The sequence below is a fragment of the Chelonia mydas genome, chromosome 5, assembly GCF_015237465.2.
Source record: "Chelonia mydas isolate rCheMyd1 chromosome 5, rCheMyd1.pri.v2, whole genome shotgun sequence".
Taxonomy (NCBI): Eukaryota; Metazoa; Chordata; order Testudines; family Cheloniidae; genus Chelonia; species Chelonia mydas.
Window position 1 is genome coordinate 117,451,827 of NC_051245.2, and position 18,941 is coordinate 117,470,767.

The 18,941-nt window shown below is 45.8% G+C and overlaps 1 protein-coding gene across 1 annotated transcript in view; it reads right to left on the reverse strand.

Annotated features, from left to right (window-relative positions):
- Positions 1-9,369: 9,369 nt before the first annotated feature.
- Positions 9,370-18,941, reverse strand: part of PTGR1 (prostaglandin reductase 1) — a 64,448-nt gene continuing 54,876 nt past the window's right edge. The window contains exon 10 of the mRNA XM_043547376.1: positions 9,370-14,457. Coding sequence (XP_043403311.1) covers positions 14,443-14,457 — 15 coding nt within the window. The 3' untranslated portion in view covers positions 9,370-14,442. The remainder of the gene's footprint in view (positions 14,458-18,941) is intronic.

An 18,941-nucleotide genomic window follows, 5' to 3' on the forward strand; every position in this document is an offset into this window, starting at 1 on the left:
GGGTTGCCCGGTGTCCTGCTGACTGGGCCGTTAAAAGTCCGGTTGGCGCTGTGGTGGCAGGCTCTCTACCCAACTCCAAGTGGCTCCCAGAAGTGGCCAGCATGTCCCTCCAGCTCCGAGGTGTAAGGGTGGTGAGGAAGCTCCACGTGCTACCCCAAGTGCTGACTCCACAGCTCCCATTGGCCAGGAGCCTGTGGCCAATGGGAGCTGCGGGACAGCGCCTGCGGGCAGGAGCAGCCCGTGGCACGGAGCCCCCTGGCCACATGTCCACCTAGGAGCCAGAGGGACATGCTGGCCACTTCCAGGAGCCACCAGAGGTAAGCGCCACCCAGCGCCTGCACCCCTCACCTCCTCCCACACCCCAACCCCCTGCCCCAGCCCTGAGCCCCCTCCTGCACCCAAACTCCCTCCTGGAGCCCACACCCCACATCCACTCCTGCACCCTATCCTCATCCCTGAGCTCCCTCCAGAAGCCTGCACCCCCTCCCATGCCCCAACCTCTTGGCCCCAGACCTGAGCCCCCTCCTGCACCCCAAACCCTTCATCCTCGGCCCCACCCCGGAGCCCTCACCACCACCCCCTGCACCCCACCCCTAGCCCTGAGCTCCCTCTCACACCCAAATTCCCATCCAGAGCCTGCATCCTCAACCCCCTGCCCCAGCCCTGAGCCCCTTGGCCCCAGGGCAGAGCTCCCACCTGAACTCTAACCCCCAGCCTGGAGCCCCCTCCCGCATCCTGGACCCTTCATTTCTGGCCCCACCCTGGAGCCCACACGCCCAGCCCAGAGCCCATACCCCCTCCCACACCACAACCCCTACCCCAGCCCGGAGTCCCCTCCCACATTCCGAATCAGAGCCCTCACCGCCTCCTGCCCCAGCCCAGTGAAAAAGAGTGAGCAATGAAGGGAGGGGAAGAGCGAGCGATGCAGCATGGAGTGAGTGGGGGGCAGGGCCTTGGAGAAGGGGCAAGTCAGGGGTGGGGCCTTGGGGCAGGGGGTGAGGCAAGGGTGTTTGGTTTTCTGCAATCAGAAAGTTGGCAACCCTAGCTCTGCCACAGACTTTCTGCGTGAAATCCTGGCTCCCACTGACTTCAGTGGGGTGAGAATCCACCCTTTATGTAACCTGGGGCATGTCACTTAGAGACAGATTTTCTAAAGAGCTGGGGGGCTAATTCGCAAGTGCTCAGCATTCCAAATTGGGGCCAGTTTTGCAAAAAAGCACATTGGCTGCTGGCCACTTATTAACAATCTGGCATAAATGGTGCCTAAGTGGAAGTTGAGTTCTTTAGAAAACCTGGCCTTCAATTCAATCAGTTGGAAGAGGATGTCCCAGGAAGGAAACAGCAGCTCCCAATGTGATACCTAAGCAATACCTGCTGTGCTGAGCTCTTTGGAAAAGCAGCCATTTATTCCGGTGCCGAAATGGGAGTTTAAAAACCTGGCCCCATCTCTGGGTATTGAGCAGTTCTGTAAAAATCTGGCCCTTAATCCCCCAGTTTCCTCATCTGTACAAGGGGGTTAATAACACTTCAGTGCCTCCCGGGGGTACTGTGAGGGGCCCAGATTTTACAATGAGAAGCACAAGACAGAAGCCTATACATAAAGTTTATGAATCAGCATGTTTTCTAAATAAGCAGCATTAGCAAGTCCCAAACAGACCTCCCCTCCCTGTGCCACTGTAAGCCTGCTCGTATAGCCGCTCTATGTTGATGGGAGAGAGCTCTCCCCTTGACATAGGTAAACCACCTCCAACGAGTGGCAGTAGCTGTGTGAGTGGGAGAGGGGGAGAGGCTGTTGAAAAGTGGTGTGAGACATGGTCGGAAGCCCATGGAATGATGGGATAGAGAAAACTGCATCATGGGATGGTGAGCCCACCCCCCTGAGGCACTCCGATCCCTTCCTCTGTATACCCCATGGCAGATGGTGGTGAGTTGCACAGTGGGATAGCTACCTACAGTGCACTGCTCTCTCTGTCGATGCAAGAGCACTAACTGTGGACATCACAAGAAGCTATGTGTGGACGTGCAAAAACAGTTTCACTGCAGTGGTGGATGATTGGTGATGTAACTTAAGTCGACTTAACATTGTAGTGTAGACATAGTCAGTCTTGCCACTGCTGATGTGAGACTTCTGCCATCTGGCTTTTCCACTCTCTCTGCTTCATCAGCTCCCTCTGTTCAAATCTCATAGAATCGTAGAATATCAGGGTTGGAAGGGACCTCAGGAGGTCATCTAGTCCAACCCCCTGCTCAAAGCAGGACCAATCCTCAATTAAATCATCCCAGCCAGGGCTTTGTCAAGCCTGACCTTAAAAACTTCTAAGGAAGGAGATTCCATCACCTCCCTACATAACACATTCCAGTGTTTCACCACCCTCCTAGTGAAAAAGTTTTTCCTAATATCCAACCTAAACCTCCCCCACTGCAACTTGAGACCATTACTCCTTGTTCTGTCATCTGCTACCACTGAGAACAGTCTAGAGCCATCCTCTTTGGAACCCCCTATCAGGTAGTTGAAAGCAGCTATCAAATCCCCTCTCATTCTTCTCTTCCGTAGACTAAACATCCCCAGTTCCCTCAGCCTCTCCTCATAACTCATGTGCTCCAGTCCCCTAATCATTTTTGTTGCCCTCCGCTGGACTCTTTCCAATTTTTCCACATCCTTCTTGTAGTGTGGGGCCCAAAACTGGACACAGTACTCCAGTTCAGGCCTCATCAGTGTCGAATAGAGGGGAACGATCACATCCCTCGATCTGCTGGCAATGCCCCTACTTATACATCCCAAAATGCCATTGGCCTTCTTGACAACAAGGGCACGCTGTTGACTCATATCCAGCTTCTCGTCCACTGTAACCCCTAGGTCCTTTTCTGCAGAACTGCTGCCGAGCCATTCGGTCCCTAGTCTGTAGCGGTGCATGGGATTCTTCCGTCCTAAGTGCAGGACTCTGCACTTGTCCTCGTTGAACCTCATCAGATTTCTTTTGGCCCAATCCTCCAATTTGTCTAGGTCTCTCTGTATCCTATCCCTACCCTCCAGCGTATCTACCTCTCCTCCCAGTTTAGTGTCATCTGCAAACTTGCTGAGGGTGCAATGCACACCATCCTCCAGATCATTTATGAAGATATTGAACAAAATCGGCCCCAGGACCGACCCTTGGGGCACTCCACTAGATACCGGCTGCCAGCTAGACATGGAGCCATTGATCACTAACCGTTGAGCCCGACAATCTAGCCAGCTTTCTATCCATCTTATAGTCCATTCATCCAGCCCATACTTCTTTAACTTGCTGGCAAGAATACTGTGGGAGACAGTGTCAAAAGCTTTGCTAAAGTCAAGGAACAACACGTCCACTGCTTTCCCTTCATGCACAGAACCAGTTATCTCGTCATAGACGGCAATTAGATTAGTCAGGCATGACTTGCCCTTGGTGAATCCATGCTGACTGTTCCTGATCACTTTCCTCTCCTCTAAGTGCTTCAGAATTGATTCCTTGAGGACCTGCTCCATGATTTTTCCAGGGACTGAGGTGAGGCTGACTGGCCTGTAGTTCCCAGGATCCTCCTTCTTCCCTTTTTTAAAGATGGGCACTACATTAGCCTTTTTCCAGTCGTCCGGGACTTCCCCGGATCGCCATGAGTTTTCAAAGATAATGGCCAATAGCTCTGCAATCACATCCGCCAACTCCTTTAGCACTCTCGGATGCAACGCATCCGGCCCCATGGACTTGTGCTCGTTCAGCTTTTCTAAATAGTCCCTAACCACTTCTTTCTCCACAGAGGGCTGGTCACCTCCTCCCCATGCTGTGCTGCCCAGTGCAGTAGTCTAGGAGCTGACCTTGTTCGTGAAGACAGAGGCAAAAAAAGCATTGAGTACATTAGCTTTTTCCACATCCTCTGTCACTAGGTTGCCTCCCTCATTCAGTAAGGGGCCCACACTTTCCTTGACTTTCTTCTTGTTGCCAACATACCTGAAGAAACCCTTCTTGTTACTCTTAACATCTCTTGCTAGCTGCAACTCCAGGTGTGATTTGGCCTTCCTGATATCACTCCTACATGCCCGAGCAATATTTTTATACTCATCCCTGGTCATTTGTCCAATCTTCCACTTCTTGTAAGCTTCTTTTTTGTATTTAAGATCAGCAAGGATTTCACTGTGAAGCCAAGCTGGTCACCTGCCATATTTACTACACATCGGGATGGTTTGTCCCTGTAACCTCAATAGGGATTCTTTAAAATACAGCCAGCTCTCCTGGACTCCTTTCCCCCTCATGTTATTCTCCCAGGGGATCTTGCCCATCAGTTCCCTGAGGGAGTCAAAGTCTGCTTTTCTGAAGTCCAGGGTCCGTATTCTGCTGCTTTGCTTTCTTCCTTGTGTCAGGATCCTGAACTCGACCATCTCATGGTCACTGCTTCCCAGGTTTCCATCCACTTTAGCTTCCCCTACTAATTCTTCCCAGTTAGTGAGCAGCACGTCAAGAAGAGCTCTGCCCCTAGCTGGTTCCTCCAGCACTTGCACCAGGAAATTGTCCCCTACATTTTCCAAAAACTTCCTGGATTGTCTGTACACTGCTGTATTGCTCTCCCAGCAGATATCAGGGTGATTGAAGTCTCCCATGAGAACCAGGGCGTGCGATCTAGTAGTTTCTGTGAGTTGCCGGAAGAAAGCCTCGTCCACCTCATCCCCCTGGTCCGGTGGTCTATAGTAGACTCCCACTACGACATCACCCTTGTTGCTCACACTTCTAAACTTAATCCAGAGACTCTCAGGTTTTTCTGCAGTTTCATGCTTGAGCTCTGAGCAGTCATACTGATCTCTTACATACAGTGCAACCCCCCCACCTTAATCTCACTTTAAACCTCATCTTTTCTCCCTTCCTGTGCCCCTCAGTAGTGTTCTCCTTGGTTATTCTAAGGTACCTGTATTGCTGTATTCTCTACCTAGGGTTGCCAACTTTCTAATCACACAAACCCAAATACCCTTGCCCCGCCCCTGCCCTGAGGCCTTGCTCTACCCTGCCCCTTCTCCGAGCCCCTGCCCCCTCTCACTGCATCCCCCCTCCCTCGGTCACTCGCTCTTCCCCATCCTCACTCACTTTCACCGGGCTGGGGCAGGGAGTTGGGGTGCGGGAGGGGGTGAGGGCTCCAGCTGGGGGTTCAGTCTCTGGGGTGGGGCCAGAAATGAGGGGCTCAGAGTGTGGGAGGGGGCTGTAGGGGGCTTCAGCCTGGGGCAGGGGGTTGGGGTGCATGAGGAGATGAGGGCTCTGGCTGGGGGGTACAGACTCTGGGGTGGGGCCAGGGATGAGGGATTTGGGGTGCAGGAGGGGGCTCAGGGCTGGAGTTGGGGTGCGGGAGGGGATTCGGGGTGCGGGCTCCGGCCAGGCGACACTTACCTCAGGCGGCTCCTAGAAGTGACCAGCATGTCCCTCCGGCTCCTCGACTCAGGGGCGGCCAGGTGGCTCCACATATTGCCCCAGCCTGCAGGCACTGCCACTGCAGCTCCCATTGGCCGTGGTCCCCTGCCAATGGGAGCTGCAGAGTCAGTGCTCGGGGTGGGGACAGTGCGTGGAGACCCCCTGGCCGCCCCTGCACCTAGGAGCTGGACATGCCAGCCGCTTCCGGGAGTCACGCAGAGCCAGGGTAGGTAGGTAGCCTGCCTTAGCCCCACTGCATTGCAACCAGACTTTTAGCGGCCTATTAAAATCTCCCGGGATTTGGGGTGCAGGAGGGGGCTCAGGGCTGGAGTTGGGGTGCGGGAGGGGATTCGGGGTGCGGGCTCCGGCCATGGACATGCCAGCCGCTTCCGGGAGTCACGCAGAGCCAGGGTAGGTAGGGAGCCTGCCTTAGCCCCACTGCATTGCAACCAGACTTTTAGCGGCCTATTAAAATCTCCCGGATTGCTTTCAATAGTCACCAGGAGATTGATGCCGATTCCGGTAGACTCCCAGCCAATCTGCAGCTCCACGGTAGGGATCCCCCATCAGGCAGGTCCTGCACCCAGGGGAGTCCATGGCAAGAGGGCTCCAATGGAGCCAGACTGTCAAGAAGTGAGAGCTCAGCAGCAAGGTCCAGAGCTGATCCAGAGACACAGAGCATGTGCACGGACAGCTCCCTGCACTAGGCCATGCTCAGTTTCTTCCAAGGGAGTGAGGGGAGACCCTCCCTATCTTCCCCCAGTGCAAGAATGAAGAAGATAATCCACAGTGAAAACCTTAGAGGGCCAGATCCGCAGCTGGTGTAAACTGATTAATAGGGTTTTAGAAACTGACACCAACTCAGGATCTGGCTCAGCGTTTCCTGCCGCCTACGTGGATATTTCCACATACGGATATGATCTGGCCCTACAACAAGAACCACAATGAGTATCTAAAATGTAAAATCATGGGCTCAGATTCTGACACCCTTGCATATCTCGAGTCGCACCTCCCTGGTGGGACTATTCCCAGAGAAAGATGCTACTGCTCAGCGTGAGCAAGGTGAGACAACTTAGCCAACAGCGTATAAGTCATTATGGTCAGAGCTCATCCACTTTACCAAGGAGCTTTACAAATCCAACATAGGTTTGAATTTTTAGGCTGAGATTTTCAAAGTTGCCTAAAGGAATTTTCTTGTTTCCCGTTAAAATTAATGTCTCCATCCCCTAGGCAGCTTTGAAATTTTCATCCAAAATGCCAACTCCCGATAGAGGGACAGAGAGAAGAACATCTTACATTTATTTATTTCTGACATATTGGTTGCTGTTGGGTTATTTTTTCTTTTTATTGTTCTTATCTGTGTTTTCTCTCTGTTGTATCTCTAAATGTGAATGGTGACAAGAGATCTAATAGATTTACCTCGAGATTTCCTTTTCCAAATTATTTTCCTCCCATCAAATTTTAAATCTGGGTTTATCCCAAATTACAGCTTTCTCCTGGCAATAGGGAATGAAATTTCTTTTCCCTCTAGAAGTCCCCTAGAAAGCTTCAGGTTTATAATCCGGCACACAGAGCCAGCAGAGAAGTAAAGCAGCTGTCTGAACTTATAAAACTGACTCCTCTGTAAACCAGGTATCAGAAGTGGTTTTATGAACCCTTCCATTATCTCTTTGAGTCAATCACCCAGTGACTGTTTTAAGAACAAATCAAATGGATGGAAGCCCCAAACTGCCTTCCTCCTCATGCGAAACTCCCTGACACACAAAAAGAAAAGAAAGAAATTGTGTGATACGTGCACATGTGATCTTGATGCCACGGTTTTTTATTTGCAGTCAGATTCCCTTGGTTAAAGATGGTATCTTGAGCAGTGGATTGCAAAATGATAGTTTATCTTCATCTATTTTCTAACTGTTAAAGATCCCAAATCAGAAAGGGAGGTTTTCCATTGACCTTAATGGGCTTTGGCTCAGACTTTGAGCGATTTTTAATCTTTCATTCACCTGTCAAGACACAGATAAGGTCAGGAATCGGATCTTGTGTTTCTCCTGCATTTGTTGTGGATATCACAAGCACCAAAATCAGAGCAGGTAAATAATTGCACTGCTGCCTTTGGATCTTCTCTTTTGGTTGATCTTTTTCACCAGCTTATATTATTTCCTGTATGTATTTATTATGAATAATGAAAAGTGGAGCATGAATCTTCGCATTTCTATCAGTTCCTGTATTTATTGGCCTTCATCTGCTAGGAAAACACCAGGACTGTAAGGAGAACATAGACCCTTTGCTGTGTGCAGTTCAACATTTATCCTTGCAACAGAGCTGCAACCACACAAGAGGAGTTCTGAGGGGTCTACCTGGAGTGAAAATATGTGGTCTGAAGCCATATTGAAAAGGACATTAACGAGATACTAAAAAGTTGGAGTGGGCTGGCCATGTTCTCATACCTTCCATTGCTCTGGTTGTTGTCCTGATGCTTTGCAACCTAAAAGGTAGAGCAGGACTGTCGCTAAACTCCAAATCCAAGGTTATAGCTTGCCCCTGTCTTGAATGGGCTGAATTTGAGCGCCTGAAATTTAGAAAGATTTGGATTCAGAGCTGGGTTTGACTCCCTCCTCTCTGATTTGGATTCAGAGCTAGACGTCGAGTCCCTCTTCTGTTGGTCTGGTGCGGTCATTAGCTTTTCTCAATATTTTGATACTTTCAGTGTTCATCATTGTAAAGATGACCTGAAGACCAAGCATTTCCTGGCAGTTAACAACAGACTGAAAGGACTGAGGCACAAAACGAAGGGCTCCAACCCTCATCAGCCAGCTATTTACTGGCTGGAGATGCCCTCCTCATATGTCACGTATTGTATTAAAACCAGCCTCGGGGTAGAACTTGCAATGGCGAGTGTTTATACAGGAACTACACAATGTCTGACATTGCAGAAGGTGTGTATAATACTCAGTAAGTCAATCACACAACACTGTTACAATAGCAAGCAGTTTGCTTGTGAGCTGGGATAGTTCCCAATGAAGCTGACAATTCCAACCACCTGTTAATGAATAACTGCTAAGGCTCAGGCAATCTTCAGTGGCCATTCGGAAATGGTGCGTAAAATTGTGTAACCATAACTGACCGTTCCAGTTAATATTAGTTGGGTGCAAAGAATGTAAACATTAACTTTGCCTGTAGATGATTACCCTGTTCAGTCTGTCTCAGTTTTGCACCTTTTTTGAGGCCCTGTTTCTATAACCTGGCTGTCCAGAGAAACGATTTACAGTATTTATGAGGCATTATGACCTTGTGTATGCGTGAAGGTTAAAGGTGTGACATGACTGTGCACACAGCTGAGCCTAATTAGCCATTTGTGCAGCCTGTCACCAGTTTGTGTTTACAGCTGCATAAATTGCATGTGCAAATTAGCCAGGGCATTTTGCATGCACATTTACCTGGCTAGCTTGTCTGAAAATCTGACCTTTGATTGTGTAAAAAACAAGATTTTACAAAGCCTGAGAGCAGTAGCAATGCTTCAGTGATGTTTTTAGAGGAAAATGAAAACATGTTTTTCTAATAGAGAAACAGCCCATGTGGCATTTTCAACCCTATCACTGCAGAACTGAGGGACAGATTTTTAAAGGTATTTATGCACCCAGAGATGCAGATACGCGCCAAGTGGGATTTTCAAAAGCACCTCGGTGGCTAACTCCATTGAAATCCCATTAAATGCTTGATATCACTTTAACAGTAGATTTGATGGACCTCGTGGTGAGGGGAAGATTATGTAAATATGCCAGAGGGTGGACGTGATTGGCACAACATCAGTCGTGTAAAAACATACTTATGAGCTCTGCAAAACCTAGGTTCTGTACAGCTGTATTTAGGAATGTGTTAAAGGGAAGATTGAGGATGCTGTTCAAAAGCTTTCTTTGATTTTTCTTGCATTTTAAACAACAAAATAAACAAGCAAGGCAGGGGAGAGGTCTAAAAATTATTATTATGTAGTATTGTGTTAAGTATGACAGGATGGAGAATTAAAAAGAGCAGAAGAGAGTAAAGAAAATAGAAAAAAGTAAGAGAAGGTACATGGGATTGGTACAGTGCTATTTACGTTTAGTATTCACCCCAGCTTTATTTGTTCAAGAGCTGCAGTCATAGTTACATTTTTCCGTCATTATTTAATTCCACAAACAGAGCCAATTTTCTTTTTTAAAACGAGTCTTGAGTTCCATGCACAAATATGTGCATCCATTTCAATGCTTACATTTGGTTATGTAATTACCACATTCCAGCATGCGCATTGGGTGACTATGCCTACGAAGAGTTAGTTAGGCAGTCAACTAGCCCTGTGTGCGTGGAAGCTCCCATTTCCTGTCTCTTTTAGGATTTTGCACAGTGCTCATGATGACTACAGTGTATGAGGCCTAAATGTTTCAGTATGGTTAGTGATCATCAGTTTTTGGGTGCTCAACATGAGACACCTGAAAGGGTTTCCAGGCAGCTGGTGCTCAGTGCTTGCTAAAAATCAGGCCCCTTTAAGGCATCTCAACTTGAGCACCCAAAAATTCAGGCACCTAGTATCACAAGTCACTTTTGAAAATTTAGGCCTGGGCACTTTTGCAATGTACACGTACAGTCTCAATGACTGTGCACTCAAAGGCACGTGTGCAATAGCCTGCACCCTTTTTGTGCATGGATCATGGACACGGACCATTTCTGTGCGGCCCTTTGTGGCTGGACCACATATTTGCGACTTAGCCTTTTCAAAAGCTTTTGACAAGCATGAGAGGCATTTTTAAAACTTTTTAAATTAATTGAGGCTGAAATCCTCACCCCCACTCCAGCCTCTTTACACCATGTAAAAGGGCCGAAGCAGCATCAAAGGGCCCCAAAAGTCCTGATTCTGGGCATGGGAGGGATGCTCGCGACATAGGCACTGCAGAGACAGCCATGAGGCTGCCTTTTAAGGGTCCCTTACTAAGCCCTGGCGTAAGTGGGTTGCTGGGAGCCGGGCCACAAGATACAATACTGTGGAGATTCCAGGCAGCAGCACGGTCCATAGGGCAGTGCCAGGAGGTTTTAAATAGGTCCCCGGGGCCCAGAAAGCCCGGCTTCTGGACAGTGCAAAGGAACTTAAACCCAACTTAAAGCCTTCCTTCATCCTACAAGTTCTGAGCCACACCTCTTGAAGGTGAGCACAGAATCCTACCATGTTTCTTTTTATTACCTGCAAGGCTGCCACTTCATTTAGTCTGTAGTTACCATAGCGCTAGCCTTATGGCAGAATTCATCATTTTGCTACCACAAAGGCACAAAAACCCCACAACTCCAGAAAGAACAGTGTATGAACTCAATCTCCATTCTGATAAGATCCAGGGCTATCCGTTCCAGTCTCAAGCTAAGACTTACATTGAATATTAATTCAACACTGCCAAATACATCACTTCAGAAGGTCACAATCTCTGGACAATCCCATAACATTCAAAAGAGTCCCTGATGCACCAGAATCTGTATCCTTTATCCCCACCTTCTTGCAGAGAGAGGTGGGAGCCCATTTTGCAGAAAGGATCATGTTCTGTGGTGTTAAGGAGAGATGCTGAGCTAGAAAGAAGTTTTACACATTTTGATCTATAGCATTCCACTTATTTCCAAGCAAAACAGGGAAGGAAAGTAGAGAGGAAAGGGGGAAAAAAACAAGGAGAAACTGAGGGTGGAACAAAGGGAGAGGAAGAGAAAAAGTGCAAGGAGAGAGTGGCAGAGCAAGGTGGCCGTGCCAGAACAGATCATTTTCCGGCATTCAGGGGCAAAGGAGTTCATTTTTATAGGTCTATGCTCTGAATGTGATGTAGCACAGAAAGAACAATAGTTAGATCTTCCCTAGATGAGCCCCGTCTGTTACAATGCTGCTTCTGAGAAACTCCACAAAGCACTCTGTCTATGTTCAGTCCCTCACTGTCGAAAGGGGAATGTCATTCAATTTGAACAGCGTGCCAAAAGGCATTAGGCAAATAAGTGTTTGCCATGCAGATCAGCTGTTATTAAGATGTTTGAATGGCATTAGTCACAGAGCACTTTGAAACTGCATGTTGGGTGCTGTATTGTTTATGGTATTGGTCAAAAAAAAATTTCAGCTGCCCAAGATTTTAGTCCGCAATCAAAAGCAGTGCTACATTTTTTAATGCCTGTACAGTAGACTTTTATTTGTGGTATACCATCCTTTCCCTCTTTATGTACTAGAGAAGGAACTGGGCCAGAACCCTGTAAAAAAGACCCCAGAACTTTGGAGACATTCCAGTCTGGATCTAGATCTAAATGAATGTAAGTCTCAGGCCCATCTCTAATATGTAAGGCATATTTAACAGAATTCTACTCTGTATGGTATTGAGCCCTCAGAGAAGAATGTTTTTATCTAATTGGTGCTTGAAGCTTCTTTACATTAGCTCATAAAGTTACAGGGCATGTTTGATCTCACACCAGCTTTAATACTGATGTGTTACTCCTGATTTACACCAAGCTAAGTGAGATTAAAACACATAGCTCCCGTGCTTTATTATTGAAGAAAATGTAAACTGTCCTAAACTTAATGGGGCAGATTCTGCCAGTCTTATATGGAGTGGTACTTTCTCTGAGAATAGCCCTGTTGATTTCAGTGGGACTCCTTGCAGAGTAAAGGACTGCTCAGTGTAAGTAAGGGTGGCCGACTCTAGGTCTAAATATTTTTGTTACTTCCAGGTACTCACTTAGTTTTTGATGAGCGAGCTAAATTTTCAGTTCATTTACACAGGGGTAACTCCGCTGAAGTCAGTGGAATTCTTCCAGATTCACACTCATGGCAAGGTGATCAGAATTTGACCCGAAAGCCCAGCTTCCTGCCTGGATGGGAAAACCCCAAGCTTCCAAGCGCTGGGAACGAATGTGTTTTGTATAAACACCAATACTTCCTGGAAGAGCATATCTAAAGAAAGCATGACCAAATACAACCTGCTCATATGGACTTTTATATGCATCTGCAAGCTAGGCACTTAACTGAAGCTATGCTCAGACAGAAACAGTTATTTGTTCCTACCTTTGAATGCTCAGAACACTGTATAAAAACCTTGTAAGGCAAGAAAAATATTACTTTTAAAAAAAATAAGTTTTATTCCTGGAGGGCACTCAAGTCATCCAGGCATGTACCACCTGACAACCTGCTTGGCCCCAGTCTATTCCAAGGAGGCTTTCACTGATTTATGACCTTTGTGCTGAACAAGTACTAAAATCTGCAAAGCATAGTCCATAGCGGACTTCTTGGTAGGTTCTGTTCTTCACCTCTCCCAGCCTCTGAGAAGCTCTTTGAGGGTATTATTTTTCCTTTACACCCCTCTCTCCCATGTTAGTGTTGCAAAGCTTTGGGAAATAGGAGTGTCTAGAAGTACGCTCTGAATATGGCCAGATGTTAGCTTAGTTTTATCTCCTACGCCAGCTCCTTCCAAAGTTGAGTGCCCTTGACTGACAACGCTTTCTTGCTGACTCATGAGATTCATATTAGGTCTAAGAAGCTGTACTGTCCCAGAACAGTGCAGCTGTCTCAAGGAATAGTTAGGTGGTGGTCTCTGAGGTAGCTGGGTCCTGCAGATTAAGAGCAAGGTCTTAAACATGGAACAGAAGTGAATCAGAGCCAAAGGACAATGTAGAGCACCATTTTTCTGTGCTCTCAGCAGCTCCAGTTTAAGAGGGGGCAAAGCCACGACTGTAAGGACATGTGCTGATTGAGCGCATTTCCTGGAGCTCGTTTCTTATGGAGCTCTAGCTGGAATTTAAATCTGTTGTCTCCTACCTGAACCCATAAGGGAGTTGTGGGGAGGAGAGGGCATCAACCCATCCCTGGGATCAGTGTCGCCCTTCAGCATAGTAGATGGCTTTAAATGCAGCAGAAGGTGTATATAGCACCCTCTTCCACCACATGGGGGAGAATCTTGCTCAGAGATGAGGTGTGATGGGGAGAAAAAAGAGGCAAACCAGTAAAGCATCTAGGAAAGGAAAAGGCAGCTTGGAAAGAGTAAAACAAAACAAAGCAAAAAAAGCAAAGGGACCCAAGATAACAAAAGAAGAAAAAAGTTGCAGAGGGACCAAAACAAGAGAGAGGAAGATGGTGCAACAGGACTAGTAAAGAGAGACAATCAAATCAACAATATTTTTTTGTAGTGATGTAGTAAGCTACCCACAAATTCCCAGTATAACATTTTAATAGATGTATGTTGGAGAACATAGGGATAGGTGAGGTATTATCATGTTTTGACTGTCGACATGAGAACATCAGGCAGAAGGGTGAGGTGAGGCCAGAAACACAGAGGTGAGGAGCTGGGTCCAAAGACTTTTTCTATTTGGCTGATGGAGGTGGGGGCAACAAGCTACCAGAACCCCAGAGCCAGCTGGTTTTGCTCACTCATATCCAGGAGAAATAACACTCACAGAGCAACACAGAACTTGGCAGCTAATGCTGCCTTAGAAGTCAACTGTGAGTTCACCTAGTATGACTCTGTCACATTCTGAGGTGCAGTCCAGACAAGTGAGTGGTTGTGTCACTGCCTACCCTGTAACTTTTTGAGTGCTTCAAAAGGCGCTGCGTGGCTGTGGTTCTCCTGTCAGGATGCTCCCAGCCAGTATACATGCCTGCACTGTGTGTGGGCTCAGCAGCTCTGATTCAGCAATTCTGATCCCAGCAGTCTGCTTGTTAACCTCCAGCCACACTCTGCATACAGCAAGATGACCCCAACACACCCCTAGTGCTGAATTTTCCCAAAACTGTGTGCTCTGTGAAGCCCATCCCTCTTCTGGACCATTCAGGGAGATACTTGGTTCATTTGCTCCTTTAAAGAGACAAAACCCAACAGCCTGCCACAATAACTGGAGTTAGCAGTACTTTAAAGCAAATACTGCACTGCGTTGGTTTACATTAAAAGTAAAACAAGTTGATTAACAAAATAACAATTATAGGAGCTGGTAGGTGATGTTCTGTGGCCTCTGATGTGCAGGAGATCAGACTAGATGATCATGATGGTCCTTCCTGCCCTTAACGTCTACGAGTCTAAAAGGAGATAGGATTTTAAGTGAGTTCAAGTATAAAGGATAGAGTTAGAAGTTACAAGCAAATAAAAGTGAAAAACGCTTTCTAGAGACTAAGGTTTAACAGAACAAGCTACAGCCTTCATTCAAGGTAGACTTCTTACCCATCTACCTTCCAGCATGATGCCTGACCAATCCCTTTAGTCAGGATCTCCCACAAAATCCAAAGTGCTCAGTTCCTTTGTCTTCTTGCCCCTGCCTTTATAGTCCAGTGAACTTTTGAAATGGATTCGTCTGATGATTACCCCACAAAGTAAAGTTCATGCAAGCTGTGGGAAAAGCAGCATGGAGTCTGCTGGTGAAGGAAATTTCATGCTGGTTTCTTCCCCCACTTGGTGGTGGTTGCTAAAATGCAAATTACTTAAGTTCCTCCCCTCCATGCCCTGCAGTGTAATTGAATGAACGTTAAACATATGACTGAGAAACTCCACCCCCCATCATGATAGTGTGAGGTTTTGCCTCTACCCCTTGTTAGCTCAATAGATCTGTTTATGCAATATGTAAATCCATTTTCATTCTCTTTCAAAAGTAACTCCCTGGTGGGGAAACCACATCCCTTTGTCTAGAGTGGAATAACTCCTGCTCAACTGGCAAACACAGTTTGAGAACTATAATTTCAGTTTATGTCTATAACTTTGCATCAGTTGCTTTCATCTACATTATATGATGATAATAATAACCAGTGAGTTATGAGCTTGTTATTGATACCTGGCATGATACATATCAGGTATGTTTCATGACATTAAAGAATTGGGGTACACTAGAACTTGCCAGGCCAGCTGAAACTCACTAACAGATACCAATGAGCCTCTTGCCCTCTTGGTTGGAGTGCTGTTACAGTCACAGACTGTGTTACTATATTAAAAGTTGTTAACCCTGTCAGTGCTGGATATCTTTGAAACTTTATTTGGGTTTCAGTTTTCATGTATTCTGTAAGCAGGCTGTATGACTACCAGTGGCCTGATTCCCAGTTCTGTATGAAATCTGCACAGCACAGAGAGAGAGGAGAGAGAGAGGCTTTATGCCACCTTCGTACTTCTTGGTATTCTGGGCCTCAAGACTGCTCTAATTTACAATCAACTGTCCATGGATACAAGGGTATGCTCTGGCAGTTGAGAGTAGCAGAATACAGCAGTGCTTTCTTCCTGGCTATGCCTCCAGCATAACCCTACCCCAGACATTAAGAAGGGGCATATAGCACCATTATGCCAGTTATGCACCACCCAGAGAATCCCCTTACACAATTATCCACTCTCTGAAGCCTCTGGTTTTATGACTCTTTATGCTGTCAGAGTGGTGTAAAGTGGCCCTGGGCATATCGTTGGCATGTATGAGAGAGAGATTGATCCTCTTCACAAAAGGAGACGAATAAGCAAAGGGCAATAAAAGCACACCATAAAGACTGTGCAGCATCTCCCAGGCAGGATAAATCACCTGGGAGCTTGGTACATGGTGAAAATCCTTTAAAGACACAAGGACAGCCTATGGAAATGAAATAATAAACAGACATCTTTTGCCGGAAAGAAGGTGTGTAACTAAGCAGTACAATAACTGTGAACCCATCTGATAAAGAACCAGGGATTTCCTCTAAAGCTTGGTGAAAGGGGATACCTGTTTCTACCGGAACAAAAAGAAAGGGTCTATTAGGAGTTAGAAATATTTTATCTTTACAGTCAAACATTTATCTGTTTGCCAGTTAAAATTGTTCTTATTTTTCTCATTAACAATCAATTTAACATTTTGTATTCCCTTTGGCCTGAGCTCCACCAACCTCTAAACCATGTATATTTTATAGGGTACAAATATTTATGTCATCTGAGTGCAAAGGACCTGGAAATCTATTCATCTTGATAATCTGTCTACAATTATAGGGACACCCAGTAACCATAGTATCTAGAGTGAAAAGACAATTTGCACAACTACTGAGTCACATTTTAAAATCACTCAACTTAATTCATTCCAGGATTTTAAAGCGTGCAGCAAACACCGAAACACAAGCAATGAGCCTCAAAATACACCCCTCTAAAAATAATAAAACTCAGAATACACCAAAACCCAAAATACACTATAAAATGTTATTTTAAAAGTTCCATGCAGTTTGAAAGATTTTAATGGGATTGTCCATTTTAAATATGAGAAATATTTTTGAACCCAGTAGACTCTTTCAAACTGGTGGAACTTTTTAAAGGGTGTTCACTGCATCATTATTATTATTTTAAATGTATAACCAGGTGTCATAAATATAAAGGGAAGGGTAACCACCTTTCTGTATACAGTGCTATAAAATCCCTCCTGGCCAGAGGCAAGACCCTTTCACCTGTAAACGGTTAAGAAGCTAAGATAACCTTGCTGGCACCTGACCAAAATGACCAATGAGGAGACAAGATACTTTCAAATCTGGAGGGGTGGGGGCAACAAAGGGTTCGCCTGTCTGTGTGATGCTTTTGCCGGGAACAGATCAGAAATGCAGCCTTATACCTGTTAGTTAGTAAGTAATCTAGCTAGAAATGTGTTAGATTTCCTTTTGTTTAATGGCTGGTAAAATAAGCTGTGCTAAATGGAATGTATATTCCTGCTTTTGTGTCTTTTTGTAACTTAAGGTTTTGCCTAGAAGGATTCTCTATGTTTTGAATCTGATTACCCTGTAAGGTATTTACCATCCTGATTTTACAGAGGTGATTCTTTTACCTTTTCTTTAATTAAAATTCTTCTTTTAAGAATCTGATTGATATTTCATTGTTCTTAAGATCCAAGGGTTTGGGTCTGTGTTCACCTGTACAAATTGGTGAGGATTCTTATCAAGCCTTCCCCAGGAAAAGGGGTGTAGGGCTTGGGGGGATATTTTGGGGGAAAACATCTCCAAGTAGGCTCTTTCCCTGGTCTTTGTGTAAGACGCTTGGTGGTGGCAGCATACGGTTCAAGGATAAGGCAAAGTTTGTACCTTGAGGAAGTTTTTAACCTAAGCTGGTAAAAATAAGCTTAGGGGGTCTTTCATGTAGGTCCCCACATCTGTACCCTAGAGTTCAGAGTGGGGAAGGAACCTTGACACCAGGGCTAGTTTAATTTAAGCAATACAAGTGACTACTTGAGATTTCATAATTGTAGGAAGTCTGTGGTCCAACACTGACTTGGGAACTCAGTAACCCCCCGGATTTCTCCTTCTGAAACCAAAAGAAGAGAAAACTTCATGGCAACTTGCAGGCTCTCAGAAAAACCATAAATCATACAGAGTCGACTAAAACTACTTAAACAATGCACACTGGCTGGACTTTTTCCAGTAATATGAGCTGTAAATAGTGCTATGCACAAGCAGCAACATCAACAATGACCAGTCAGCAAGGAGTGAGGGAAGGAAAGCATATGACTTCTGAGAAGGGCCTGTGCATGTGAAATACTTCCTGGTCATCATTACACAGCAGTTTTTTCCAAAGTCACTGAGCTTTTAGCAGTCACTGAGAGCCATGAGCTATGTAAGGAAACGTAGGCCCGCCCTCAGCATGTTGCTGTGACTAATGCTGCATACAAGCATCTCTCGCTGTTTGATCAAAAGTTGCTTTAACGCCAAAATTTCCACTACCTACTGCCCTCTCTTTTTCGCCCAGGTGACACAAAAGAGGGCCACTTTAATTCCAGAGAAACAAACACATATAGGAAATATTTCCGTCCACGTAATCATTTTTTAATTTCCATAATTAAAAAAAGAAAAATACCCTTTTATTTCTTAAGATCTGTTTTCAATTTCCCCAAAGACAAAATGCATTTGCACTATTACACTAAGCATCTTCACCCAGACCTCAGGGTTCTTTTTTGCTTTATTGCTGCAAGCGCACGCCAAAGCACATCACCACAATTTTTAATTTGTACATTTTGAATGTATGTGTTTTGTATTTCTCTAATTTTTTTTTATCTGTAGGTTTCTGGTGTATTGTGTTTTCATTTATATAGATAGATATGAATACATAAAAACTGCCTTCCTCAGAAAATTTTAGTTGAAAAACGGCACGTCTTTAAACCAAAATATTCCAGGTGAAAACCAAAACTGTTCAGTATTTGAATCTTCTACCAACAAATTGAAATTTCCTGTGAAATCCTCGCTTTTTTTTATTATTATTATTATTTAATATACGAGTTTTAGTGCCCTTTGTGGATTTGGAGGCTTTCATCTCGCTGGCCGTGATTCGGTTTTCAACACATCTCACACATTTTATTCCATTACCTCATTTAATACTTGCCCCTAGGCATCCCTATTATTTCGGGGTAGGGGGACGTGCCTGCGCCCAGGTTAGCAATCGCAAGAGCAGCCTAGGGCATTGTGACCTGGCGTGCGGAGTTCCAGGGCCACTCAGATTTGGCCCAGCCGCCCCGCTGTCACAAGAGAGGGGCGGCTAGGCCAAATCTGAGCTACTGGCTCTGTGACCCCACCTCACCCTGCCAGGAGGGGGGAAT